Source organism: Cygnus olor, chromosome 2 (assembly GCF_009769625.2).
Source record: "Cygnus olor isolate bCygOlo1 chromosome 2, bCygOlo1.pri.v2, whole genome shotgun sequence".
Classification (NCBI taxonomy): Eukaryota; Metazoa; Chordata; class Aves; order Anseriformes; family Anatidae; genus Cygnus; species Cygnus olor.
In genome coordinates this window covers 12,806,421-12,833,999 of record NC_049170.1, presented here as the reverse complement: position 1 = coordinate 12,833,999, position 27,579 = coordinate 12,806,421, and the positions used below count along the sequence as shown (strand labels likewise).

The 27,579-nt window shown below is 36.9% G+C and overlaps 1 protein-coding gene across 5 annotated transcripts in view; it reads right to left on the bottom strand.

The window, feature by feature from the left end:
- LOC121066090 (phosphofructokinase, platelet) overlaps positions 1-26,551 on the bottom strand; it is a 44,658-nt gene extending 18,107 nt beyond the window's left edge. For 3 of the 5 annotated variants that reach the window (XM_040549446.1, XM_040549442.1, XM_040549445.1), the window contains exons 1-13: positions 26,045-26,486; positions 18,116-18,189; positions 12,236-12,313; positions 10,997-11,186; positions 8,353-8,518; positions 7,602-7,646; positions 7,393-7,501; positions 6,993-7,088; positions 6,322-6,414; positions 5,814-5,939; positions 5,186-5,250; positions 3,581-3,650; positions 272-418 (exon numbers count right to left, since the gene is read on the bottom strand). In XM_040549446.1, coding sequence (XP_040405380.1) covers positions 272-418; positions 3,581-3,650; positions 5,186-5,250; positions 5,814-5,939; positions 6,322-6,414; positions 6,993-7,088; positions 7,393-7,501; positions 7,602-7,646; positions 8,353-8,518; positions 10,997-11,186; positions 12,236-12,313; positions 18,116-18,189; positions 26,045-26,129 — 1,344 coding nt within the window. In that variant the 5' untranslated portion in view covers positions 26,130-26,486. Of the gene's footprint in view, positions 1-271; positions 419-3,580; positions 3,651-5,185; positions 5,251-5,813; positions 5,940-6,321; positions 6,415-6,992; positions 7,089-7,392; positions 7,502-7,601; positions 7,647-8,352; positions 8,519-10,996; positions 11,187-12,235; positions 12,314-18,115; positions 18,190-26,044 lie in introns of all 5 variants that reach the window. The other 2 variants (XM_040549443.1, XM_040549444.1) reach the window with 2 other exon arrangements.
- Positions 26,552-27,579: the final 1,028 nt, after the last annotated feature.

Below are 27,579 nucleotides of genomic sequence, written 5' to 3'. Positions count from 1 at the left end.
TGCTAAACATTGACCAGAATGTGAAAGCGGGATTCACCTCAACTAATTCTGTAGCTCTGAAGCACGTGATCAGCAATATTTAAGTATAAATGAATCTATCGGTTTGTATAGTTGAGAAATAGTTACAATTTGGGTTTCATATGTCTTCATGAAATAATTTACTGAATTACTTTCCATGATAGTATCACAGAACATGCTTTCTAAGAGTATAACAAAGGCAGTAGAGTGGGATGTGGTACATACTACTATACTATCCACACAAAATACTGACCTTCCCTCTAGAAAAACCTTCAAATCCATCAATGACAGCAAACATTTTATGGCCTTCAGTTATGCCAACTCTCACTGCAGCCCTCACCGCAGCATTCATTCCAGCTGCAGGAGCACCAACATTTAAGACTGCCACATTAAAATTAGTCTGCAAGAGAAAAATAACAATCTTTAATAAAGCACTTTCTATTTTATATCACGCTTGATTTTTCCATCATGCACAGATGATAAATATTGTAATGTAGGAAGGGAACTTGCAAAGCCCTGAAAACCATTCAAAACTAACTAGAACATACATAAATCTATTTTTCCTGTTTTCAGAATGCCACACAGAAACAAAAACAATTTGGTTTTTAGAAATTTTTAAATAAGACTTTCAATTTGCTTTGCAGTTTGTTATGCAATTTTTTATAATCTAGCTCAGCTAGGTTCAAGAAAAAAAAAGAAAAAATAGACTAAGTTATTCAACCATTTTCATATTATCCAAACAGTTGGATTTTGCAAAATATACTCAGAATATCCTAGAAAAGAGTAGAAGCTGATGTATTTCATTCCATCACTGTAGCAGTTAGACAGTGTCATCAGTAGACACACAAAGTGGAACAGACTACAACTTTAATTTAAAAGTATCTGCCAGACTTTTAGAGCAGCTGGCAGCAGTAAACAGGATCATTCAGTGTCTTTCACATTATCATAAGTTTTCAGATTATGGCAGATTTAAAACATTTTAGTGACTCAGAGTAACTGTTTACATACAGTGCTACCTCCTCCTGCACGTCTAATATGTGTTCCAGGTAAACGTCTCGTCTATTCAAAGGGAAGAGTCTGAGATATCAAATATATATTTGTAAACTAAAACACAGGCAATGTAAGAGAAAAGGTTCTGCTTAAAACAAGACATGAAATAATATTTTGCTACATAATGTATATTCCATGAAAATGCATTTAGTCCCCATTTATATTTGTTAGTTACTGTGTCTAAATAAAACAATTCTGTAAATGGATGTAAACATTACTGACTGAACAACGAAAGGGAGCACATTCACACAACCTAGATATAAAATAGGATGTGAAGCTTCTGTCTTGCTACAGCAGGCCCAATTCTAAAGACATAATTTTCAAATCAAGAACACTATCCTTAACGGAGCTACATCTTCACACTGATAAATCCAAAACCTTTCAGACCACAGATTCTTTTTCAGAGTTAAAGCTTCAGTACTTGCATTAAAATAAAAAAAAAAAATGTGCATGGGTAAAAAAAGCAACAGTACTACTATGAGTAAATGCTAGCAAGCATCTTTCAATTGAACTGCAAAGCATGAAATGCAAATCATACATGTATGCATTTAGCAGAACAGGCTTTAAACGATAGCAAACCATGTAAGAAAAATGCAACAAAATTTAACAGCCTGAGCTTATACACTGAAATTCATCACACTTTAGTTCAGCTGAATGATCTTAAATTGTTTACAATCATTAACATGACAAAATTGTAACAATTTAGTACTGGAGAAAATTGCTTTACCTTGGAAAAAGGGAATACAAAACAAACAAAAAGAAAACCAAAACAAATAAACAAAAAATACAGAGTAGTTGTTAGGCAACAATCATTGAAACTTTTCAAATAAAAAAAAAAACAGAACTTTTTTTCATTTATTTATTTTTAAACTTCAGTGCAATCAAAGAGTTGTAAAAAAGGAAACGTAAGAGCAAAATATCTGCATGCAGCAACACTTCTGAAGCAGAGCACTGAGTAGGCTCTAGTGATCCGATCAGCTTAGCCTTTTCCTCAATTCTTGTGACAGGCTTATTTTATCTGCTTTTTAATTCCCCTCTAGCCCCTTTTATTGAAGCACAGATTTGGCTAGCGTGGTCATAGCCAAGTACTTGTGTTAATTATTCCAAGTGACCTACAACTCCTTCTAATGTCATCCACCACAAAAAGACATAGTAGAACTACCGTAAAACGAAATAGGAAAGACCAATGCTAACAATCCTAAAATTGCACTGCAATGTGAACAAGTAGCCTGATCCAGCAAAGCAAATGCTGAATATCCACCAAAAATAATCCTGAACTCTTTGGTCTCTTGAAAATCACTAATTCAGGTCTGTGTGTGTATACATACATACACAATACAAACGCACACATTTTTAAATTACGTTACTGTTTTGGCGGGTATATTTGAAATAACTTCAATCGATATATTTACTTTTACTTATATTTAGATAAAGTAAAAAATATAATTTAATTTAAACTAGATTTTATTTTATCCTCTCTAGAAGCTTCTACTATAAAACTTTTAATTTGTAATCAAGTTTTCTTTATTGTGAAGAGATTTCCCTGACAGATTACACATTAATTTTTGTCAACCAAAATGGCTGTTGTGATGATGCTATTAGCTATCCACAGAATTTCTGAACAGATGTCAGCTATTCAAATGAACTTTTCCTATTTTCAATGCAAATTTCTGCTTAATAATGTGGAGAAGGTACTATTAATCTTTACTTAAACATCTCGTTGGAAAAAAATCGTCAAAACATAATAGTAATATAATCATGTAAATAAGGCAACAAATAGTCACAAACCACAATTAAAAAGGAATTAACCAGTGAGGTGACATAGTTGCAAACTGGTAAAAAACAGAATTACTCAATAAACCATTAATAGGGAAAAAGAAAAAAAAAACCTGTCTGAAATTTATTTCAGACACCATTTATTGACAACTTCCTAATAAATCCAGCTTTTCTCAGTCTGTAAATTGTATAGAGGAAATAAGAGGTAAATAGCCACTACTGCCTTGTGCACAGTGACTTACTAGATCAGATAACCATTACATGTGTCTTATCTATTCTGTTCCATGAATTCCTGGACTTGCCTCTGTTCCTGAGTAGTTTTGCCCCTTTGAAAGGAAAGGCTAGAATTCTTTCATACTGTACCCTTCTTTCTACCAAGACTTTTAGTCTCTTAATTGCAATTACATCACCTAACAGAAGGGATGACAGTAACCATTAAGACCAGATACTGTAGCAATTGGGAAAAGAGATATATCCAAGACATATTCATAATAGAAATTGTCTAGGAGAAAAAATTTTAGTTAGACTTGTATCATTCTAAAAAATGTTAGCTACTATAATAATCAGATTGTGTGTTACAATCATCTTTCTCCCATTATAATATTTGACTAATTTTATAAAATAACATACGATATAGAATTGAAGACAACATTTAAGGGGGTGAGGAAGAAAAAGTTGATTTGTTAATATACCCTAGGGACAGACACACATTGCACACTCATAAAAGAACTCTCACCTTTGGAAGCTCAGCATCTGGTTTTTTGTGTGACAATAATTTGTAGGTGTTAAGGTTGTTTTCAAAGCTCCTAAAGAATAAATAAAATAAACAATAACGCACTAATTTTTTGAACACAGTTACTTTGAAAAGAGTTAACTTTTTCATAAACTGATAGAAAGCATGAGAAGTTTACAGAACATGTTTTTAAAGATAATATGCAAAATCTTACAAATGTTAAAACTAAGCCAACTCCCAAGTAAGAAAGCTTTAAAATCAGTGTTCTGGCTTCACAAAAAGCCTTTAGAAAGGGAGACAACATAGTTTCCATTAAGCTTTGTTATCACAGAGCATATTGGGAGGATCATAGGTCTTCTAATACAAAAAAAAAAATCTTTTGGAAGAAGGTTTCCTTTTTTTTTTTCCACATTTTGTTTAGCCTTGACCTTGGTTGAATGCAAAGCAACACTACAGCAAAAAAAAAAAAAAAAAAGAATAAAATATGGCCCCGTTTTCAAGAGCATACCTGCCAGTTCCTAATATGAATATGCAAGGCTTGTCTATCTCAAACAAACAAAAATAAAGCACACATCAGGATCCTTATCCTGTATCAGGATAAGAATTTCAAACTCCACTGGTAATCTCAAGACATGGTACTTATTTGAAATAACTGTATATAGATAATGAAAAAATAAATATAAGATTTTAGAGGAAACATGCCCTTAAATACAAAGCACTGAATTTGACAGTAAGCAATAGCAAATGCAGCAACTTCAGCTACAGTACTAGATTTGAAAAGTGTTTTTTTGTGCAGCTAGTAGCAACCACATTACTTTGTGTAATTAATACAATATTACTGAGTAAAACAGATTTTTAAGAACGAACACTTTCTGCACTTTCTAAATGCTTAATTGAAAAATACTGCTTTAATTATAAGTATGAACAACCAATCCTCACTCTAGCAAATCAAAGTAATTTAAAAACAGCTATCCAATGTTAGGACTAAAGTTATTACAAATGTAAAACATGGTAATAATTGAAAATGAGGGAACACAGAAAAACATTCAGTCCTGTAAGATAACAAGAAAACATAAAATAACTATATGTTAGGCAAGAGAGTTTTATTAGATGGGTGATAAAGCACTTTACTGTTAAGCGACTTGAAACAGAACATGCCCTTTTGACACATAAGAGTGCAGGAGGCCTTTCCCCAACATTACTGTTGGAAAACTAATGGCTGCTTACAAATAAATTCATCATACACATCATACACAGGACTGGTTTCAAAATCTTGAATAAACGAACATGTGGTTGCTACCAGCCAGTTCATACATGACAGCAGCTCTTCTCTCTGTGGCTAGTTATCCTAACATCAGTCACCGGAGTATGACACAGTACCAAACTAGTTTTCTTTGTTTTGTGTGGTGTTTTTTTGTTTGTTTGTTTGTTTTACACAGATAAATGTTTCAATTATTCTTTTTAAGCAACTCTTCTTCCATCTTCTCTACTATTTTCTAAATACACAAAAACATACATAAACTGAATTAAATGTAAAGTGCCAGCAGAACAGCAAAGCAATTCAGCCCTTCTTCTAGAGCAAATAAATTAATGTGTTATTTGTCATACCTTCCACGAAGCCTCACAGCCTCAACAAATCTTCCTTCATCCATGGCTTTCTGTACTTCTTGAGTCTTGAAAGAACAAGTTGATTATGCAGTAAGTTTAAAAAAACAACCCAGCAAGTTGATTATCAATATATTTCTCTAAACAGGCACTATGAAATAGCTTTCCAAAGTGAAAAATGAAATACCAATTTTTCATTTTATGACCCACATTTTGTCACAGCATAATTTATAGTAGACAGGAGAAGAACAAAGTAGAAACTGACACCTCAAGTCTCCTTGGAAAATCAGCATATCTATTTTGCATTTCCCTTTTTATTTTAAGCTGAAGTAGCACTGAACAGTTCTGGTGGAGAAACCAGAGTGTTGTATACAATGTGCAAATGGATGCAAGCATTCTTCAGATGCTTCCATTGCATGGATGAATATATATTTATTCATATATTATTTATTGGTGGTTCGCAGATATTACTTAGTACCAGAGAACACACACAAAGCTCATTTTGCCCAGATGTGGGTAAGTGTTGTACACATTCTCATCATCATTTTAACGACAGACCACTGATTATAGTACACAGTGGTCCGTTGTAGTTAATGAATAACGATGAACTGGCTTTTTGCCAGAAACTCACCATCTGCACACACTCCATCAAAGGCAGACGGACAGCCTGGTTTCCAGACAGCGACACAACACAGGCAGGAGTATCTGGAGTGCCTTCTAAAAGGGCAAGCACAGCTTCTACACCCATACGGCTTGCCTGAAAATAGAAAACATTCAAGTGTTCAAGCAAGCATTTAAAACCTAAAAGCCTGCAATCATAGAAATGGTTGAGATTTCTCTGAAAGTCAAGCTGAAATGAATTCTTGTTTTTCAGGTGAAATAGTAACAAATTAATTCTTGCAGCTTTGCTTTTTAACCCTACTACAGATTATTTTACATAAAAGTGCTTCACTATTCTGAATTTGACAGACAGTTGAGATCTCCCTCTCTCCAGTAAATAATCAGATATCTCTATGCAAGGTGGAGTTCAGCTAGTCATCAGTGTGAAACCACCACAAATGATAAATTGTGAAGGAAGTAAAAGCAAACTGTGCATTTGTACCAAGTGATGCCATGAAAAGTTGCTCTAAGTAACTCACCAGAATTCTGTCAAAGGCTGAAGGGGTTCCACCTCTTTGCACATGACCCAAGATAGTCACCCGAGTGTCAAACCCAAGACGCTGAACCACAAGCTGCAAAGAATTTCAAAATGTACTGGTTTTATTAGCATCATTAGTTTATATATCTCTGCCAATGAGTGTTTTTGAAATTCTTTTCCAAAGGGACACTTTACAAATAATCAGAGCGATTTCAGCTCAAAAGTTTTTTTTTTTTTTTAATCTTAGACAACAGTGAAAATTTTTGACAAAGATCCATTTTAAAAAAGAAGACTTCGTCCAAAGTAAACATTATTATTTCACTGTAAGTGGGACAGATCAAGATTTAAGTTTTACAAGAAACAAAGTATAATATACCTGTCATTACTGATTTAAGCAGATTTTAGACTTTGTATCAATGAAGGTACCAATGAAGTAAGTGTTTCAGACTGTTGTCTTACTTTGTGAATAGAAAAGGTCCTAATTAATAGCTACTGAAACAATTTCTCTTTAAGTGCTCTCTGGATAAATAAAGCACAAATATAAAATACAACCAGCAAAGTGCATTAGAATCTACTTTTGAACAGATTTACTGAACAGAAATGTTAGTGTTAGTAAAAAGCTCTCTGGTATGGACAAAATAGAAACTGCAACAGAAGGGTATCGACACTTACATCCTTAACCTTCTCTGATGTTATAGGTTTGTTGTGGCAATCAATAGCTCCTTCAGCCACAATAATAATATTCAGCCTTTTCTTTCGTGCACGATTCTATAGTAAAAATAAAAGCATATTCATACAGTTATATAGAAAATCACCGCACAATTTCAAAAGCGATCATTATGCATTAAAAAAAATATTCTCTCCTCGCGGTTTATATTTGATCACTTCAGAGTTCTCGTACATTTTATTTTCATACAGGTCTTTTCACTGATGAACCAAAACATCTTATACCAAAACATCTTATCAAATTAATGAGGAAAGGTGCTAAGAAGTCTGATTGTATTGCTAAATCACTGTTTTCAAACAAGCATCTGCAAAAGGTCAGGAAATCCAAAACAGAGTAATTTATTACCTCTGAAAGCTTAACACACATTGAATCCTCCCATCCTTCTTCTGGTGGGTATTCAGGAATAAATACCCAATCCGCACCACAAGCTAAGGCACTGACAAGAGCTAGATACCTAATAAATATAACAAATAATTAGTTATTTATGGTTAAGATTTCTTGATATTTCATAATTATATTTGTATGAAACACAAACTACTGAAGACAATACATACCCACAGTGTCTCCCCATAACCTCCAGAACAAATGTCCTCTGATGGCTGTAAAAATGAGAAAACAAATTAACTGCAGCTCAAAAATCCCATCCAAATTCTTGAAATCAGCAGCTGATATCAGGAAATAGCCTGTGTTCATGTTACCAAACACAGTATTCGTTAGCAAAATAAAAGGCCATATTAAACTGCATATCTTCCAAAACTTATTTCATTCTAAGATTTATAAAAGCACTTACAAGAGAAGAGATGAACACTCACTAGCAATGTAAATGATGCAGACTCATAGTTAAGAATTGTAATGATACAGCTGTAGGTTTTGTAGTTGTTGAAATTCATAAAGCTATCATTTAATTACTACAACTTTACCTGGGGAAAGCTTACATTCAGATGCTATCTTGTACTATTCAATGCATGTCTGAATCTTCTCTAGAACAGCATGTCTAGGAAAGACTAAAAACGTATTAAGAAAAAAAAAAAGAAGCCTGCCGTAAAGCTGATAAAAGCTCTGCCCCTAAAACTCTACAATCAAATGTTTGAAACACTGCCATGACAGGAATGAAAGGAAAGCAACCAAGACACATGAAAGATGTGGTTAAAAATAGCTTATATTCACACTCCAGAAATACTACGTGTGTCAGTTACCTAACTTCTATTTAAGATGAGCATATATCCTCCATTACTACATGACAATAGGAATTAAGATTTGAACAACTATACATTTGTTACAGTCTTCTATGACATGCACAATTACCTTTGAGCAGTGGTCATGATGGCATCCACGACTTCAATGATTCTGTGCAAGGCTGAGTCAGTACCTATGGTCATATCAGTGCCACAGAAGTCATTGTCTATGGATCCAACCATTCCCACAATGTTAAGATAAGCATATTTCTTAACAGCCTCTTCATCAATCTTTCCTGTAAAGAAATATTCAGAGAAAGATCTGTAAGTTTAAACTTCAAAAAATGCATATTAGAAATATTGTTTGTGTGCTCTACTTTTGTAAACTAAACATATCCAAACGTTAAATAATGTTTAGGTATTTTAGGTAACAGGGTTAGTCAGAAGTACAAAGAAAGGGCCAATCAAACAACCAAACAAAAGAATCCTGCACAGAACTCCTTACACTAAGGAAGGAAACAAGAGCTTTTCAGTCCATTTCAAAGTGTCAAGAGATTACCATGTTTTTTAACCAACCTTAAAATTGATGGTTGGGACATAATAGTATCCAAGTTGTAGGCTCAGTGTATGACACACAATGTACAAGCAAAAGGATGCAAACTGGATGTAAGGGGGCATATGCAAGTAATCAAACCCCACATTTAAACTTCTGAAGACTTCTCTTCTGCATCACTGAAAGGCTCTGATTTCATGATTAATACGTAAAAACAAAATAGAAAAGCTCCTACTCAATCAATGAAAATGCTGAGTCACCCAACAGTTTTAAAGGATCTCAAGGATGAAATATATCAGCTGCTTAAGTGCTTAAAACTACTTTAGTAGCTGTGGAGGGGACTGTAGCAAATATAATACCAGATTTTTCATGCAAGATTCAAGAACTACATGTCTGTTTGTTTAATGACTATATTAAAGAAAATATTATAAACCATAATGAAAAATATAACTAATGTTAATACAGACAATTACAGCATTCTGAAGAAGAGTCGAAGTGTTTTCTATGAAAATATATATCTATATGTAATGCTTTACAAACCGTTTCTAGTGTTCCTAAAGTGACATAATAATCATGCAAATAAGGGATATCTGGTTGATATATTCTACTTAGATTTCCAAAAATTGACAAAGATTGTCAATCCCCATAGGATTTTGAGGAAATTAAACATCCACAGCGTAAGAGAGAAGGCTTTTGCATGGAATAAATGATACAAAACAGAGAGTGAAAAATACAGAACAGGGCTGTAGTAAATGCAGATTTTTTTATTTCAGGAAGGTAACCAAAGTAGTTTAAAAGGGATCTGGACTGTTCAACATATTCAGCGATAACCTAGAACAGGAAATGAACAGTAAGGTGCCAAAGTTCATTGTTCATACTGAATTACTTGGGTTCTAAATGTGTGGAATGTCTGTGAAGAAAAAGAAGACTAGCAAGACATGATGAGCACCAGTGAAGTATCAGATGGAATTCACTGTAGAGAAATATAAACTAATCCACATGAAAATATATCCTAACATCAAAAATAAAATATTATTTTCTACATAATTATATAATATTGCTGTTTTCATTAATGAATCAGCTTCAGTGCCCAGTAGCAGTCAAAAATAAAATAAAAATATTAGAAAATATTAGGAAAATATCAGAGAACAAAACAAAGATCATTATACTACTGTGCAGATCCATGGTTTGCCCTCATCTTGAATACCGCGTGCAGTTCGGGTCCTCCCCACCTCAAAAAGGATATGGTAGAACTGGAAAAGGTTCAGAGAAGGGCAACAAAGATGATCATGGGTACAGAACTTATACATATAAGGAACAACTAAGCAAACTAGGACTCCTCCATCTAGAGAAGAGATGATGAAGGAAAAATACGACAGCTGTAAAATCATAAGTGGCACACAAAGAAATCAGAACAAACAGTGAATGATCCATCCTAACAGAAAAATCAGAGGACAACAAATGAAACTAGAAACTAATAGGATCAAAATAATCAGGAGGAAAAGATTCTTCACAATCTTCATAATTCGTTGAAGCTGTAGGACTGCTTGCTACAGTGTTTTCAGCAAAAATTTGTATGTGTTCAAGGAAACTGTATACATTCATACAGGAGAAGTTCATTAAGGACTGCTAACAGCATCTGGTTCAGGAAGTCTTGAAGACAGAAATGGATGGAACCTATGTGAGTACTTATATATTCTGAATAACAGAGCATCAACATAGCATTGTGTAGGTTTGCTCTGTTCTTTTACTCTTTCTTAAACATTCTCTTAGATGCTATCAAATGAATACTGGGCTGGATGCATTTTTATAATGTTCTGATCTTAAACAAGGAGGCAGGAAAGTAATAATAAATTATTAACAACCAAATATTTAGCTTATTGTAGGAAAGGAATTGCCATCTCAGTTTGCATTTGAGTGAACGCGCTTTTCAAGCAGAAGGCTCAAAGTTCAGACACTGAAATCTGTTCGTAATGGGAAAAAAGCCACACAAACAGTTGCCCAGTAATTTTTTGAGGTCTTTTTGAACATTTATGGTATACAGGAAAGGATGTACAGAAATCACGAACTAATACTTTATGAAGAGATGCATAATTTCCCAGAATGCATGTATTTGATTTTTAAAGTTAATAAATATCCTCCGAATATAGTTTGTAAACTTATAGTTACAGCCACTCTGGAGATTGGACTAAAAGTCTAGAGGGTCTAAATCCAAGCTTACCTTTCTGTGCTAGTTCTTCTAGAAGTCCACTCCATTCTTCACGGAACAGATTGGCACCGGTTAAACTACCATCTCCACCAATCACACACAGATTAGTGATTCCTCTCTGAACCAAGTTGTAGGCTGCCTGCAGGCGGCCCTCCCGAGTACGAAAGGATTTGCACCGTGCACTACCAATAACCGTACCTCCCTAGAAAAAGGAAATACAGTGGTTTTAATTTGTAATGTAGTATATTACTGCATTTTTAAGACGGATTAATGATGAATGGTATTTTGTAGTATAACCTCCACCTTTAATTCTATAGTGAGTAAAAAGTAATGAAAACAATTATTGAAATTGTGGGAAATTAGGTTCTCAGGAGTCTATACATACAACAGAAAAAAGGGTAACACTCAAAAATTTGACTTCTTTTCTGTCCTTGGCCATAACACCTCAATTTTCTCTTGGTTATAGATGCTACGAGATAGACAATGGATAAAACAAAGACAAGTGGATAAAATAAATGTACATGGATAAGATATCTCATTTCAGGTTTTTGTTGTTGTTGTTTTGTTTAAAAAAAAATTATGTTTTTCTATGCTAACCGATTTATGTTTATTATATTTACATTACAGATAATTTCAAAGAAACACTCAGTTCACCTGGAGGGAGTTTTCAGAAAGCCTAGCAAGCAGCAAGGCCTCTTTGCCAAACATAGCATCTGCTCTGGAAGAAGTAGGAGTATTACCATGCCAAGGAAAAGCATAAGGAGATCCAAATGGCCACCTTGCAGGACATTGTAATACAAATGCACAAAATCACTGGTATTATCTGAGCTCTGGAGAACTGTACTGTAATTACACCCATTACTATAATTCTAAATTCACTTAGACAGGAAGCCAACAGGGTTTTGTAAGAAAGCACTTGCCTTACGAAATACAGTTATTCCATATTTAGGCCCTATAACGTCTTTGCCAGTATAACTTCAGGAAGCTAATGACATGTGATATTGAAAATCTAGAACAAAGGTTTTCAAGATTATTTTTGTGCACCAAAAATGAGATCCCACAGAGATCTTCTTTAGAAAATGTCAAGCAACCATATCACAGAAATTAGGCTCTGCTAGAAGCGGTATGTGATCACTTCAGTCATCACAGAAATAAAATTTCGTAATTGCAGTTGTTAGCCTGGATCTAAGATTTTGGTTTGCTGTCCAAAGAGAGATGCTTTGGGTCCCACCCCTATCCCCTAACACTTACTACTTGCAGGATACTTGAAACACTTTCCCATGAAACTTCAACAATATTATCACCTCCATCAACCATTCCTTGGTAACCCTAAAAAGAGAAAAATATTTCAAGAAGGCTGATTTGAAAAGCTGTAGCATTTCCACTGTAGTAATACAGTAGTAATTTCCACCATGTATACATTAAATGCAACTCTAAGTAATGAAAAACATTGAATTAAAAGATACTTAATTCAAATGAAATAATGTTCAAGCAGAAAAATCTACCTCTGTAACACTTTGTATGCTTTTCCCCCAAGGTATGGATAAGCAAAACAAAATAAACAGCAACAAGCAAAAAGTTTTCATAAAGGAAGAAGAAATCTGGTTATTCAATCTTAATGTCTTAACTCAAATTGTCTTCAAAATCCAGTGCATACTCTGATACAGAAAGAACTACACTGAGCTGAAAGAAAGAAAATCATGTAGTTAGCAGCTACAGAAAATTGTTATGCTTGGTTTTATTAATTCCCTGCATAAATATTAGCAGAAAGATGATAATTACAGACTGTTTTCCATTAGGTGATATTGTGAATACTGATGAGAAAAAGAAAATACAGCTAATTTTGAACCTGGAAAAAACTAATTGATATAGACATAGAGAAGAATAAAGCTGGAGTTACTATTCAAATTTTTGGACATTTCTCTAAATCCAAAGGGAAACAATGCACCAAATTTAAAAGAAATGTGTATACGAGGAACTAATTAACCATTCTTCATATGGTTAGGCAATACTGCCTAACAAGGCAGTACATATTTATTTTTAGGGTTCTCTGTAATAAGTCAATTGGAAGGTACAATAGAAAGCTTATAAGACAGCAAAACTGGAAACACTTAATTTGGGATGATCCAGAGGAAACAAAGGTTTTGGCCAGTAAGAACATGCATTTCCATGTTGCAAGCTTGCACTGGCTTAAAAAGGTAACGTTGGAATAGGATATGATAGGAATATTCTATAAAACTTGAGTCATTCACTAACATGATAGAATGTGAATACAAAGAAAACCTAGACTCAGCAAAGTACGAGTTACATGTAAGATAATCAAGTAATAGTAAAGAAACAGGTAGAAGATAATCTGTCTCTAATTTCTGTCCTTAACAAATCTTTTCATTATTTTGTATACTCTCTACATACTTTTAATATGTAACATACACACATCCAAAATAAGACATCTTAAAGATCAGATGTTATTTGCATAACTCTTTCAAAATTGAAGATCAAGCTGGGAAACAAAAAATCCTTAACCTACTTAATTTATCTATGTCTTTCTTTCTGAGAAAGTGCAGAGCCCCAGACAGAAACACTCCACTATATCCAACTGAGCTTGAGGAACAAATTACTAAGTTCAATTATCATAGAATTATTAAAAGAAAAACAAACAAAAAAAGAAACCAAAGTGTTCCTCATACCAATAAGTACTGGATAGAAAGCTTCTCCTATCCACATTCCTATTGGCGACAACAACACTGAAATACATAGCCAATAAACGCTGAACAAATAGCATGATGCTGTACCCTAACTCCACTTGTAACACAGACCAGAGCAAGCTGCACTAGCTGACAAAAAAATGCATACAGTCCACATATTTGCTCCAATCATTCGCCTCCTGTTTTTACTTGAAAGGAAAAATAAACAAACTGGATCCAAGAAAGTATTGTAGGTATTACATTAAATGCATATCATGAGACTCAACGGATGAAAATTGCCAATTCATATTTTATTAACAGATCTAAAGCATAGAAAGAGCAAAGGAATAAACTACTACTCGAAGTTGGCTCTGCGATTTGAAACACTTTACAGCAAGGCTAAAATGAGCTCTGACTGACTCACAGGACGGTTGAGTTTGGAAGGGGCCTCTGGAGGTCATTTGGTCCAACCTCCTGCTCAAACACGGCCACACAGAGTCAGGTCCAGCCTCAACCGACCATTCTGCAATTCTGCGTGACTGTGAGCTTCTCTGTGTTGACAAGCAATAACAATTAATAACTCCTCACAGTGAAAGGTAGCTTTTGGAACAGGCCAGATCCATATTAGCTTTGTTTACATTAGCTTTTACTAACTCAGTTCTGCTTGCCAAGTGGTGCATGCAAGCTAGCTTGGAACAATGTAACTATAATTTCAACTCTGTTCTTCCCTGCCATTAACAGGTATAAAAAACATAGAACTTAAAAAAAAAATCTTTCTAGAAGAGCTACAGAGGAAAAAAAAAGATCAAGTAGAATTCAAGTATTAATAATAAAAATGATTTCCATTTATCACTTTACCTATTTAAATGCTGGTGTTAACCTTGGGGACTGGCCAATTCATTTTAAAAGTGGAATTCAACATTAAATATTTAATCAAATATTTCAAACTAAACCTGTTGAATTTAACACTGTCATAATTGTCTAATTACTGAAAATTACTGCCTGGCATGCATATAGATCTTAATAAAAAGAGGAACTTGCCAATTTACCCCCAAAAATTTTTACGCAGTTTATAAAATAGCAGCTTTGGTACTAACATACTAGAACTATAAGGCAAGTATGGAAAAAAGCAAACTGTAAAAAATACAACAATAGATATTCAAAGGTCAACCCCTTTTCATGCTTCCTTCTTCTAACATCTGAGAATTTAAAGACAAACTAGAGGAAATCTGTGGGCCACACAAGGCACATACGCGTATAGCATAACTCCAGGAGAGAGCAGCAGGGACAGCAAACCTTGCTTCTGATCTTAAATCTACAAACAAAGCTTTGGGGAAAGAACAAGCTATCTTCTGATATGATTCATGTTAGACATTCTAGGCTTCAACAGTTATTTAATTACTGAGTTTTTCTGGTTATTGCTCAATAACATAAAATACAAATATCACCGTGTGTACAAGCCACCACATAAAAGACATGAAGATTTCCTCACAGAAATCCATGACTGCTGTACCACCGCATTTCCAATGCTGGCCTCTTGAGAAAAGGTCTCTTAAGCAAGGCGAAGAACCTAAAGGTTCCACAGCTTAGTGGTAAGAGCACGCAGCCACTGGGAACTACGTGGCCTGCTTCAATTGAGGAAAAAAGGAAAGTTATTTATACAAATATTTAGGATCTCAGTTTCTAAAATTGATAGCCGTATATGACAGCTAACACTTCTTCTATATGAAAAAAATCACTTCTGATTAGTAAAAATAAATAAAAATATAGTAGCTTCCTAGAGCAGCCTGGTACTTTTACACATACTTCCTACACTTACCACATTTTCACAGCATGAGTGAAATAAGCCCATGAGCGTTAAAATTTTAATTCAGATTGGAATAGACTTTGGGAAATAATGTGATGGTTTTCTATGAGGGTAGCTACAAACTGTTTAAATCCTAATATTAAGTGCTAAAAGATGCTAACACGAATAAAACGTGAAACTAGGGCAACTGTGTAGAGTAAGCATTATTTCCACAAAAGAACAGCAGAATTCTCAAATGTGCTCATTTCAGTGAAATGAGATACATGTGTTAGGGTTTGTTGTTGTTTTTTTTTTACATTTTTATTTTACAATTAATTTTAATTTTCATGTTTGTCTGTTTGTTTTCTTCCTCCTTTTGGGAATTAAGGTATGTCCAAATAGAATAAGAATTCCAGTATCTAATGTTTTCTTTCTTTGGGCTTTGATCAACTTAAACTCTATAAAATTAGGTAAGTCTTACTTCACTGCCATTTTTTTCTTATTTACCTTGTTAGTCTCTCTTACCTCTAAAAGAAGGACAGAAAAATTGAGCTGTTGTTTTATGTAGAATATTGACCTAGCTTTGGACACAGTTGTAGAAGACAGTGATTTTACAGTGCAAAAGTTCTGATGAGGAAAGGCAATAGTTACATGAAAAAAAGAGTGTACAACTGCAGCAAAGTAGGCTTCAAAGGCTGAGACCTTTAACTCCATTTTTGGCTCCAAATAAGAAAACATTGCCAAAGTAGGGCAACGAAGATGTTGAAAAGACTAGAGGGCATGACTTATGAGGAACAGTTGAGGATACTTGGTTTGTTCAACTCAGAGGATCTGAAGGGTGACTTTGCTGCTGTCTACGACTTCCATTGGGGGCGAGGAGGAAGGGGGGTGTTGATCCCTTCTCTCTGGTGACAGGATGAAAGGGAATAACTTAAGGTTGTATCAGGGGAAGTTCACACTGAATATCAGCAGAAAGTCCTTCACTGAGAGGGTGGTCAAGCACTAGAACAAGTGGTTACAGCCCCAAGCCTGTAGGTTTTCAAGAAGCAAAACTCCAACAATAACTTGGTTTCTACAATTGACTTTCATTCCAAAAATTCTGTGACTTCACCTTATCAAATTTTAGCAATTGACAGAGAAGCATGATAACTTTCAATGGGATTTTGGCAAATTCAGAAAAACAATAGCACTTCTATGGAAATTTATTATTCGATACACTGCATGATAGAAAACAGCCTTTAAAAAGCAACAAAAGTAAACATACTCTAAGATAAGTTACAAAGATGATAATTTTCAATTTATATATAATTAAAAAAAAAGTTCTGGTCTTTAAAAACAGCCAAAAGACGTCTTTACTTTCTCAAAAATATTTGACCCATTTCAGCAATCCCTCAGAACAGCTGAACATTGAAAGAATTCTAGAGATTGGTCATGTAATTAGCACACACAAAGTATTCAGAGCTCCTTGCTGTAGCAGTGTAGCACAAAAGAATTCCGGAGCACAGTGCTCCACTTATTTGCATTTCAATACACTTCACCTCTCTTTAGTAAATGAGCTGTAGAAATAAGCAGACCAAGAAAGAAGATGGATAAATAGCTGCCTTTTAAAACTAAATTGTGTATTTTACATGCACAAAACAGAAAACAAAGCACTTTCATAACACCTCTATGAATTCGAGTACTCCTTTTGTTAAATAACATTAAAAACCAAAAAACAATTTTGATAGGAAGCATTGACTACTGAGTTTTGCCCCACAGCAAATGTTTTTTGATTTGTAATCACACACATACTTCTAAGTAGTTGTAAACGAATTCAAGTGTAAACAGAATGACTTTTTGCTGAAAAAAACATTTACTGTATTGAGCAATCTGCACATTTTATAACTGAAGGTGTCTTTCAAGCTGAAGTCTAACCTGAATTTAAGTCTTCCAATAAGACACGCTCAGATAGTAGTATTCTTTTGTCATTTACTTCAAACTTGTCTTCTGCATTTTTCATGTCAAAGGATTGTTATGATTGTTATATAAGTTAATAATAGTCTTCATGCGCATGCAGTCATAAACCTCAACCACAAAATTCTAATGTCTGGATATGCTACATTTTTTGTTTGTTTAAAAAAAAAAATACAATCTTTAAACCAGGAAAGATGGCACCAGCCTAACACTTGATAAACACTAACTCTTGTTAAAAAAAAAAAAAAAGAAATTGTGTTATTTGTGAAATGGTGACAATGGCACATTCTTATCATACCCTGGGGGAAATAAGAATTAGTAGTTTAACTAGGTTTATGGAGGTATTTATAAATTACAGTAATTGGGACCAGTAATAATAATTGGGGACAAACATCTAACAAGTACACAAATACGTATCTCACTGTTGAGTGTTAAACACCTTTGTATTCTTAATACTTTCAGGCTTCTGTAAGTATATAAAGAATTCCATATACTTAAAAATGACTTTTAAATGAAATAGCTTTATCACATACCACGTCAAAAGTACTTTCCACCAAAAAAAAAAGTTGATACGATTAAAGGGAATGATATCTACAGCATTTATTTCTATTTTATATTACTCACTCTCTATGAAGTTTCCACAAACAGTCAGAAAATTGCTCAAATACAATCAAAAGATAAATAGAGAATGAATAAAAAAACACTAACCTCATAAACAAAATAGACTTTGGCTTTTACATAGATTCCCATGCGTACTACTGCACGCACAGCAGCATTCATACCTGATAAGAAAAAGCAAAATCACATTGTTATAGGTTACCTTTTTTGTGCGTGTATACTACAAACTTTCAGTGTCTTTAAAAATAAATAAAAATAAGAACAACGATTAGTTCATTCCTGAAGAAAGACAATGATCAGCATCTATTGAACCAGGAATTTGCTTAATGATAGCGCAATCAGTCCATGAATATGAAGGGTGCAGTAGTATTTAATATAATAATGATATGCCAGTATGCACCTCGGTCCGTGATTAAATTGCTGCCTATTGTAAAACAGCATAGTAAAAGTAACAGCTACTAAACCAGAAAGAGAAAGGAAATTCATTTCACAATGAACATTCAACCAATTTACATTCTTCAAAGGGGAAATTATGCTACAACAGCTCTTTTTCCTGAGCTCTCCGAACAACATGAGTATATACAGAGTATTCTGTCAGGAGCACAGCCAAAGCTCCTGACATTGACAGGTGCCACTTAAAAGGAAAGAAAGAAATTTCAAGAAATTAACACAAGAAATGGTTTTTAGACCCATTTCACATAAAAGAAAAATGCCTATATACCACTTTGCTTCCCTGAAATGCAAATTCACAGTGGAATTCTCTGCTCACACATCTGACAAACTATATTAATATAAAGTATTACATGCAAGTGTAACGATCAAACGCTTGATCTCCTCAGCAACAGTGGAAGTTCCACTGGTCCCCCTACATTTGTTAAATGAATTTCTATCATAATCCACCACTTCAGATATCGTGTTACCTTCCTCATTAATCAAGAAGTTCACAAAAGTAATATGCTAATTGCTTCTATACCACTTAAAAAGGCACATGAGATTATCCAAAGCCTGAGGACAGAAGCAGCAGTTAGGCTACACTGAAAGATCAGCCTCTGCACACCAGCTGAAAAGGGATGCCAGAAACATGACAAATTCTCCAAATCTGCTGCATTCAATAATATCAAAATAGCAAAGCAGTAGGTCAGTTCTGCTGTTAACGTAGGTGTTACATGCTCACCACTCTGGAGATTTGAGAACATGATGGCTAGAATATGTAAACTCACAACACAGTAAGCCATAAAGACCTATATCTACAATGCCTACCATTATTGGAGGAAAAAAAAAAAAGTTATAAATGCTTACCTGTCTAAATAAAGAATGAGGCTGAGGTGTTCTCAAAGATTGACTAATGAGGAACATACCAGAAAGTTCCTGAAGTTGGCTAACATTAAAAAAAGTCAAAAAAAAGTCTGCCAAAATCATGCAGACAGCTTTGTTGATGTGTAATTAACAAATAATAATATAATTTGCATAATGTCACTTCACCTAAAATCTTGAGTAACCCCATGCTTTCCCCCAAATTCTGTATTAGGAAATAAAAGCAAGAATTCTCTCGTTGCCCCTCTATCTTATGGCAGAGCATGGAAAAGTTCTCAGGTGCCAAGAGAGCTAAAAGCACAGCTCTGGAACAAAAGCTGGCTAATGCCAAGGAAAAACTGAGAACTTCTTTTGACACGCTGTACTGAAAAGAAAGTTAGCATGCTAAATTTCAGATTAAAACTAATCTATTACACAGAGTGAAGGTATCTCCTCAATTAAACAGTTCAAAAAGAAAAGACAAATAAAAGAATAACATCCCCCCCTTCCAAAGTACCCTGGAAAGCAGAGACAAAGACCTTTAACTGTATAAAATCAACCATTCTTCACAGCACTGCCATTCTCTGCAAACCAAGAAGACACAGGCACAAGCTACTCCTTTCATCAAAGTCCACCGCATACTTCAGCTCATTCTGTGCACAACAGTTTAAGAGATGAGGACAACTTTTTGTACTATCCCTATCACCGCACAGTTCTAGAAGAGAGCTGGCAAGCTCATTTTCTGAAGGGAAGACGTTCATCATCACTCAGAGACTCAGAACTGCCCTTTTAAGATCCTTCTGTTCTTGAGGTTCAACTCTGTCACCTCTCCTGTCTGGCACCTGAGGGGACACAGTAAGACATCTTTGGTATCTAACAAATGTTCAGCTTCAAAGACTCTGGTGTCTCACTCATTAGCTGTCTCTGTACGCCACGTATCTAAGTAAAATAAAATAAAAAAGGTGTCTGTGATTCCAGCCAGCTGAGGCAGAATTGTTTTGTCAGCAAAAAAGAGTATTTAATAAAATAAGAAGACATTAAATATAAACATCCACGTCTAAAGACATGAACTTGTCTTTTATCTTTTTCTTATGTTTTTGCTTTATTGGTCCTGTACCATATCTTTATATCTTTAGCATAAATCTCTTACTCTGTGTACTTTAAAGAAGGGTTCCTCTGTTCCTATTCCAAATTCTCCAGATCTGCCAGAACTTTTTTTTAAACCTAAAAATTAGCCTACAAATGTTGAGTAGGCTTACCTTTCACACTTCTAAAACAGAAAATTTAAGCATTTATTTCTTAAAATGGCAAATCCATTAACTCTTTCCCCATGAATATATTCATAACACAGTTGAATACTTTTTTTGTGAATACTTCCCAGTTTCCCTGTCTGACATGAAAAACTGGTGAGACTCATAATTCACCTGTCCAAAAAGATGGTAAAAGCTCAAGAAAAAGCAGGAACTACAGACAAAAAGCATTTTCTCTGCACCACCGCTAAAACTTTGTAAGTTCATGTAACAGGCATTATTATTGCTTGGCGATATATACTTTATTTCTTTATATAGGAAGAGAATTTGGGCATCTATTGGCAAACTCCTAAAGAAGTGGCTGGCATTTCGGAAGGGCTGAAGCATATTATAATTTGGTATCTGCAAAATACAGGTAAAACACTGAAGCTTTAGATTTTATGTTGGCTTTCTAAATCTGAATAGATTGCATTGCTTGCAGTGATTCAAGTATGTAAATACGGAGGATTTCACAAAGTCTCTGCATAACTTGTCCAACAAAGCACTGTTCTATTTCATTATCTGTGGAGACTTACAATAGCATTTCTGAATTACCATAATATCTATGAAATGTAATTACACACTTATTACTGAAAAACAGATTTATCCAGTTAGCTATGGATTTAATCCTGAATAATAAATACTGTGCCAATAAACGTAGGATTAGAATAGCAGCTTTAAAAGTAAGACACAGATAAAACCAATATTTTTTTGGTTTAATGCAAACACTTTTGCATAGAAGCCTCTGAAGGAGGAAAAGATGTATTTTGTTCTTTTGGACTCAGCACAGATTACGCTACCTGCAACTACTTAGATGGCTTTACATAATGTCTAAAATTAATTTCAGAGTGGATGATTTACTGTCCTTCTTCTTGATATTCTCCATTCAGTTGTCTTTGAAGAAACTGATTTTTCATAGCAGAGTTAGAAACAGTACTGCAAAACTCTTTAAATTATTTCATAGACGCTCCCTTCCCCCAGAAGAATATTCCTCTCTTGTGCCTACATCCTGTTTCACGTGCATACGCACAATTACAACGATGGAGTTTGAGTAAAATTAAAACACTGTTTTGTGTTTAGATTTTTTTTTCACGTTAGTCAGCTCAAACAGGCCTTTAAATAAGTAACTATAATACTAACCACGTAAAAGAAAATGCAGAACTATGCATCTTGCTCACATATCAAGAAATCCTTAAGTACCAACTATTTTAATTACAGGTATTGGCTTAAATGCATGCTTAATGCCTTAACACACGAACTACGGAAATGTCTTAACACTGTCAAACAGAAAGAATTTATTCAAGGACATAAATGGATATACCTGTAATAAAGTAGGAGGCTATAATCGCCAAATGAAAAGATAAGAAGCACTAGTCAAATACAAAACACTGAACAAATCATTAAAGGTAAATGGAGAAAATTCAAATTGTTTTTGTTAATTACATAACATTTTATTGCACATTAATGATTCTAATTACCTGAGGAGAAATACTATACAGTGTAAGTGCTTAGAAAAACTGTATCAGATCAGAGCCCTGTACTACACAAATATTTACATAACATCTAGACTACAAACATATCTCCTTCTTCACCATTTAAAAGGCATCTGAAGAGACTACTTTCAATCACAGATTCTGCTAATTATAGATGAGCTTCCTCCAAAATATTAAATGTCTTGAAACAGTTACACTCATCTGTTAGTAACTACATGCCTTATTTTTTTTTAATATATATTAAAAAGTGGACACATGTATTTTGCACATTTATGTCTCTACACACACAGAATCATATTTGCTGGAAAAGATGCCTTTATTCCATGTGATTATCTTCAAATTACGTAAGTGTTAATAAATCAACTCTACATTTTGGATGTCATAAAAGAGCGCACATTTTATTATTTGTTCCGTGGCCAAAATTCATTTTTCCAAAAGAAGTGACCGGGACAAGAACAGTACATCTATACTTCTATATTAAATATGCCTTGAAATGTCATTGGCAAGCCTGCAATGCTTCGAAAAGAGAAATATAAATCTTTACTTCAGCAGCCTTGGTCTAGGATATTCTAGAATATTACCAGGCAATCCATATTTCTAGCTCCCTCACTTGCTATCGTCCACAACACTAAATCTTTGAGTTAATCTCAGAAATAACGTGATCACCTTTAAGGACATTAATCCTGAGCAAGTAAATGGGAACAGCTCGAAGGAACCACAGGCTCATCCTTTTTCAACAGCACGCAATTGCCTTCTGTCAGATGCTTTCAGATGATACTGCTCCCGCTACTGAGACACACCTATCGTGGTTCTAGAATAAGCACCCTGACTGGAGGTTATACAAACATGAAAGTGACCTACAGCTGCCCAAATCGCCTGTGGTAGCCATTGCCAACCACCATAAAATACAACCACGTACCTGAAGCAGATCATGGTGAGTCTCACTGAGTAATGATGGAAGCATGAATAAAACCCATTTTTAGTCCATTTTTCTGAGCTGCACCACTACCATTTGTAAATAGTCCAGGAACTGAACTAAATCCTAAATTTTGAGAATTGTCAGAAATTTTGCCTCTCAAGGCAACTGTGATTAAGGTAGAAAGTACTTACTCTAGTTTACTATATAGCTGGCTAGCTAAAGTGATGGACTGCCAAGTTTAATGCTTACACACATTAGTGTACAAACTACACCTTTTTGACATAAACCAGCAATACATTCTTTAACCCCACCAAAAACAATACTTCTGTGTTTAAAGTGTGGTGACTAAATCATAATAATCCCAGCATGGCACGTACACATTATATAGTGCTTAATATTCCACAGTTGGCAAAAAAAGACAAACAAAAAACCTTGCAAGGAAGTACCACAAAGGTGGGAAAGTAACTTACACCTTAACACATCCTATAAATAGAAAGGCTTGTTTGTTTTACATAATGCTACTTCTAAATTATTCACAAGTACAACAGCAGCAAAGGCAGTAACTTGTATTCTAAAACAGTATCAAGCATATTTTGTTCTAGGATAAGATTTACAGCCCACCTGTCTAAATCAAGGCACCTATTGGGATGAAGATACATGTTTATTGCAACACTAACGGGTGCTCTTTCCACTGCATTTCCTGCTGAAGCTGGTTTGCATTACAGATAATCTGACCTTTTCTATGTCTACCTAAGACATTTTAAAGAAAACCACAGACTGGAACTTTTTTTATATTTTCACTTTTTTGTCTACGTCAGAGTTTGTAGTTTTACCCGCCCTACCATTTTGCTTTAACATTTATTTGCAACAAGTTCTGCAGCAAAAGCAGCATATTTCCTTCTGCGTATCCTTCACAGTTTCTCTAGAACATTTGCCCTACACAGAGCAAATGACCTTGACAGGGCATGACTCATTCTGTCCCTTGTTCTACGCCTAACCCAGCATGCAAACAGACTACAGGTTGTGTATCTTACACATCTCTGTCATTCAAGATAGTAAGGCTTATGAACCTCAACTGCCTCACGTCATTCGGTCCAAATGATCAGGTCCTAAAACTGCTTCTTTCTTGTTCTAAGTTAGGTCAACAAAGCTGCCTACAAAATGTCCTGGAAGACATCCAGTTTGCTTTGTTTAGTCTTTGTGACAACCTCTCTCCTCAGACAGCAACTTTCACAGGCTGTTCATCTTCACCTTTCTGTGGAAATATGCTGCAGTTGCAATCTGCCAGATAATGTCTAGATGCTATCCACGCATTCTGCAATTTGCAGAATGCCTTAATTCACATAGTGGCAAGTCGAGATTAATACTTTATAAAAGGAGATGCATCTGCCGCTGCATTATATAATCTCCAGACACGCGGAAGCGAGCAGCAGGGTTCAGCCTCTTGCTGAACACGCTACTGCTGCTTGAGGCAGTGCCCTGTCACACTTAGAAGTTAAAATGGCGATTTGGTGACCTGAACACTGCAACAGAAAAGCCTCAATTCACAGTCCCTTCTAGAATCACTTGTCAGTGGAAGTAATGAGAGCAAACAGTGGATAAAACTTGAACAAATGTAACCTGACTGGGGAGGAAAAGAGAAGCCATTTAAGGTCATCAGCTTGCTTTTTCTCTGGAACTGTTTTGCTCCCTGGCTGGCACCAGTTCCACCCTGATCAGAAAGATTCCCGAGAATCCCAGGTAAGACCGGGGACTCCCCGTTATTCCTGCGGAGTGAGGGCGGGAGGATGCTTCTCCCAGCCCAGATGACGCAGGGAGGCGGAATCTGCAGCGACTCGCAGCGGATCACGTACACACCAGAGGGGGGGAGCGGGCAGACGCTGGTCCACGAAATGGGCTGCCAGGAGGGCGAGCAGCAGGCACGGCTCTGCCCATACCCACTTGCCCATTGGGAGAGCCAGGAGAGGCTCCACCATGGATGCAGAGCGGTCCCCGCACGTTTCCATGTGCAAAGCAGCGAGCAGTGGTCACTGAGCTGCCGAGTATAAAGGAAAGAGAGGGAGGCTTTTCTCTTCCTCCTCTCTCTTCAATCCACAAACGCGAGTAACGTTTCTTCTCGAAGTTAAAGTACTTCCGAGGCACTCTCCAGGGAAGGAAAAAAAAAGGTAAATTAAGCAAAGGAGCTAAAAGCAATCATCACGAAACTCTCCCGGCAAGCGTGGAGAGTCCTGTGAAGCAGCATGAAAAGCTGGAGGTCTGAAATCTTAATTAACTGCAACTTCAAACTGTTAGCATATGTGAGGTTTTCTGGTAGAAAAGGGGAAACGAAAGTGCGGGAAAAAAACTACTTCACGACTAAGTACGTTGAGATCGAGCCTTTCTCTTTCCCCCTGATGTCCGTGGGTATTTTGTTCCCCCTGCTCGTGCGGCTCGGGCTCCCTCTGTACTTAAGGCATTCAGGGAGGTGGAACACGCTGCCAGCACGCTCCTCCCGAGAGCAAACCACCGCCGGAGCTTCCTACATCACGGCCGGGCACACGAACGTGTCGCCGGGGCAGCCTCCCCCCGCCGTGAGGCAGCACGACCTCCTTCCCCCCTCCATTTCCCCGGGGGCGAAGCCGTCTCGGCGGCAGGAGTTAACAACACCGCAGCGTTTCTTTCTCTCCTCTTCCCCACCCGGGGCAGGCTGAGGGGAGGCCACGCGTTAGGAAGCGAGGGTGAGAAAAGGAAGGGAGGCGAGGAGGTTTGAGAGGCCGTTTGCGGCCAGGCCTCGAAAAAAAAAAAAAAAAAAAATGTTTATCTTTTAAATGATCTCAGTAAGAGACAGCAACAGGAGGCGCAGGATCCCCACACCCCCTCCAGGCTCCCTCGAGGCCGCTCGCGGAGCCTCTCCCCCGCCATGCCCCAGCCGGAGCGGCCTCCCCCAGCCACCCTGTCCCTCCATCCACCCCCCGGGGGGGGGAATTCCCCCCTCCTCGCCCCCGCAGCCTTCCTCCCACCCTACTCATCCTCCCTCCGGGCTCACCCTGGGCATCGCCGCCACTGGTGAGCACGCCGATGGCTTTCCCGGTGCCCGAGAGGTTCTCGAAGAATTTGGGCTGGTGATCCATGGCGCCGGCCGGGGGGGGGACCGGGCGAGGTCGCTGAGGGAGCCCCTTGGCCTCGGGGCTCTGCCCTGCTGCCCGGCGCTTCGACTCCGCCACGCGCTCGGCCTCCGCGGAAAACAAATTAAAAATAAAAAGGGAGAAAAATATAAAGCGGTGCTGGTGTGGATTCACAGACGGTTGTATAAAAAATAAGGGGTGGTTGGGTGCCAGAGGGCAGGGAGAGAGAAAAAGAGGCGAAGAGAGCGCGAACGAGACCAGAGGAGGCGCAGCGCACACCACTGCCTCCCCGCGCTGCCTCCCCCGTCTCCGGCTGACAGCGCGGCCCGGCGCGGCTCGGCAACGCCCCCAACGCCCCGCCGCCAGGGGCGGTTGACGGGCGGGCCGGAGAGCCAATGGGAGGCCGAGGTGCCGCAGCGAGCCGAGGCCGTTACGGCGGCGGGGCGGGGCCGGGAGGGGTGGGGGCGTGAGGGGGGCTGGGGTGGAGGCTGAGGCGGAGGAGGGGCTGCAGGTGGGGGCGGGAGTCCCTTCCCTTCCCTTCCCTTCCCTTCTTCCCTTCGGCAGCACCTGTGGCAGGGCTTGGGTCCCAGGGCCTGCTCGGTGTCTGCTTTGTCAGGTCTTTGTCCCTCTTTTTGCCCTCCCCATCCCTCCTCAGGTATTTATTGCTGCACTGCAGGCATTCGGGCACATGTATGGAAGTGGAGTTGTTGCCTGTGAGTGTGCACAGCTCGAAGACAAGTGTTGAGTCAGAGGGAGCAGCGGAGGCCAAGCACATGGCAGAAGTTAGATGGGAAACTCCTATCTTTCTGCCCTGCCATTTGTTCCACACTGATAAAGCGCTCTCTTAAACTCACTTTATTATAATATCTCATTGGACCAAACCAGTATGATTATGTTCATCGCTGTAACATGCCCATGATTGTAGCAGAAACAGCTTAAGCCCCTGATTTTGTTAATTTAAGTAGATATTAATGTGTTATCCCATAAACAGTTCTTTCTGGAACTTAGCATGAATAAAACTATTTGCAGAATCAGGGACCAAGTTACTCGCCCAAAATTATAAAGGAAGTCAGGGAGAGAGTCAGGAACAGAAACAAAATGCTGACTCAAGTTTTATACCTTAATAGCTGTAATAATTATTGTTTTTATTCAACATCTACATCACATCTTAGACTTAATTCTCATTCTAAAAATACACGTTCTCATCCTGTCAACTTTCACACAGTCACTGGCAGAAGCACAGTCATTTGAGTACTTCAGTCAATATTACTCATAGGTAAATGTTTCAAGAAATAGTACCTGCAAAGAGATATCTGCACGTACTATATGCACAACACGTATTTGCAAATCTTCTCAGAGGTTAAAATGAGTGCATAATTTGACAATGGAAAAGACATTTCCAAGTAGTTTGCATACCATGAACATCTTTTCTGTGTAAGTAGCTGCAACAATTATT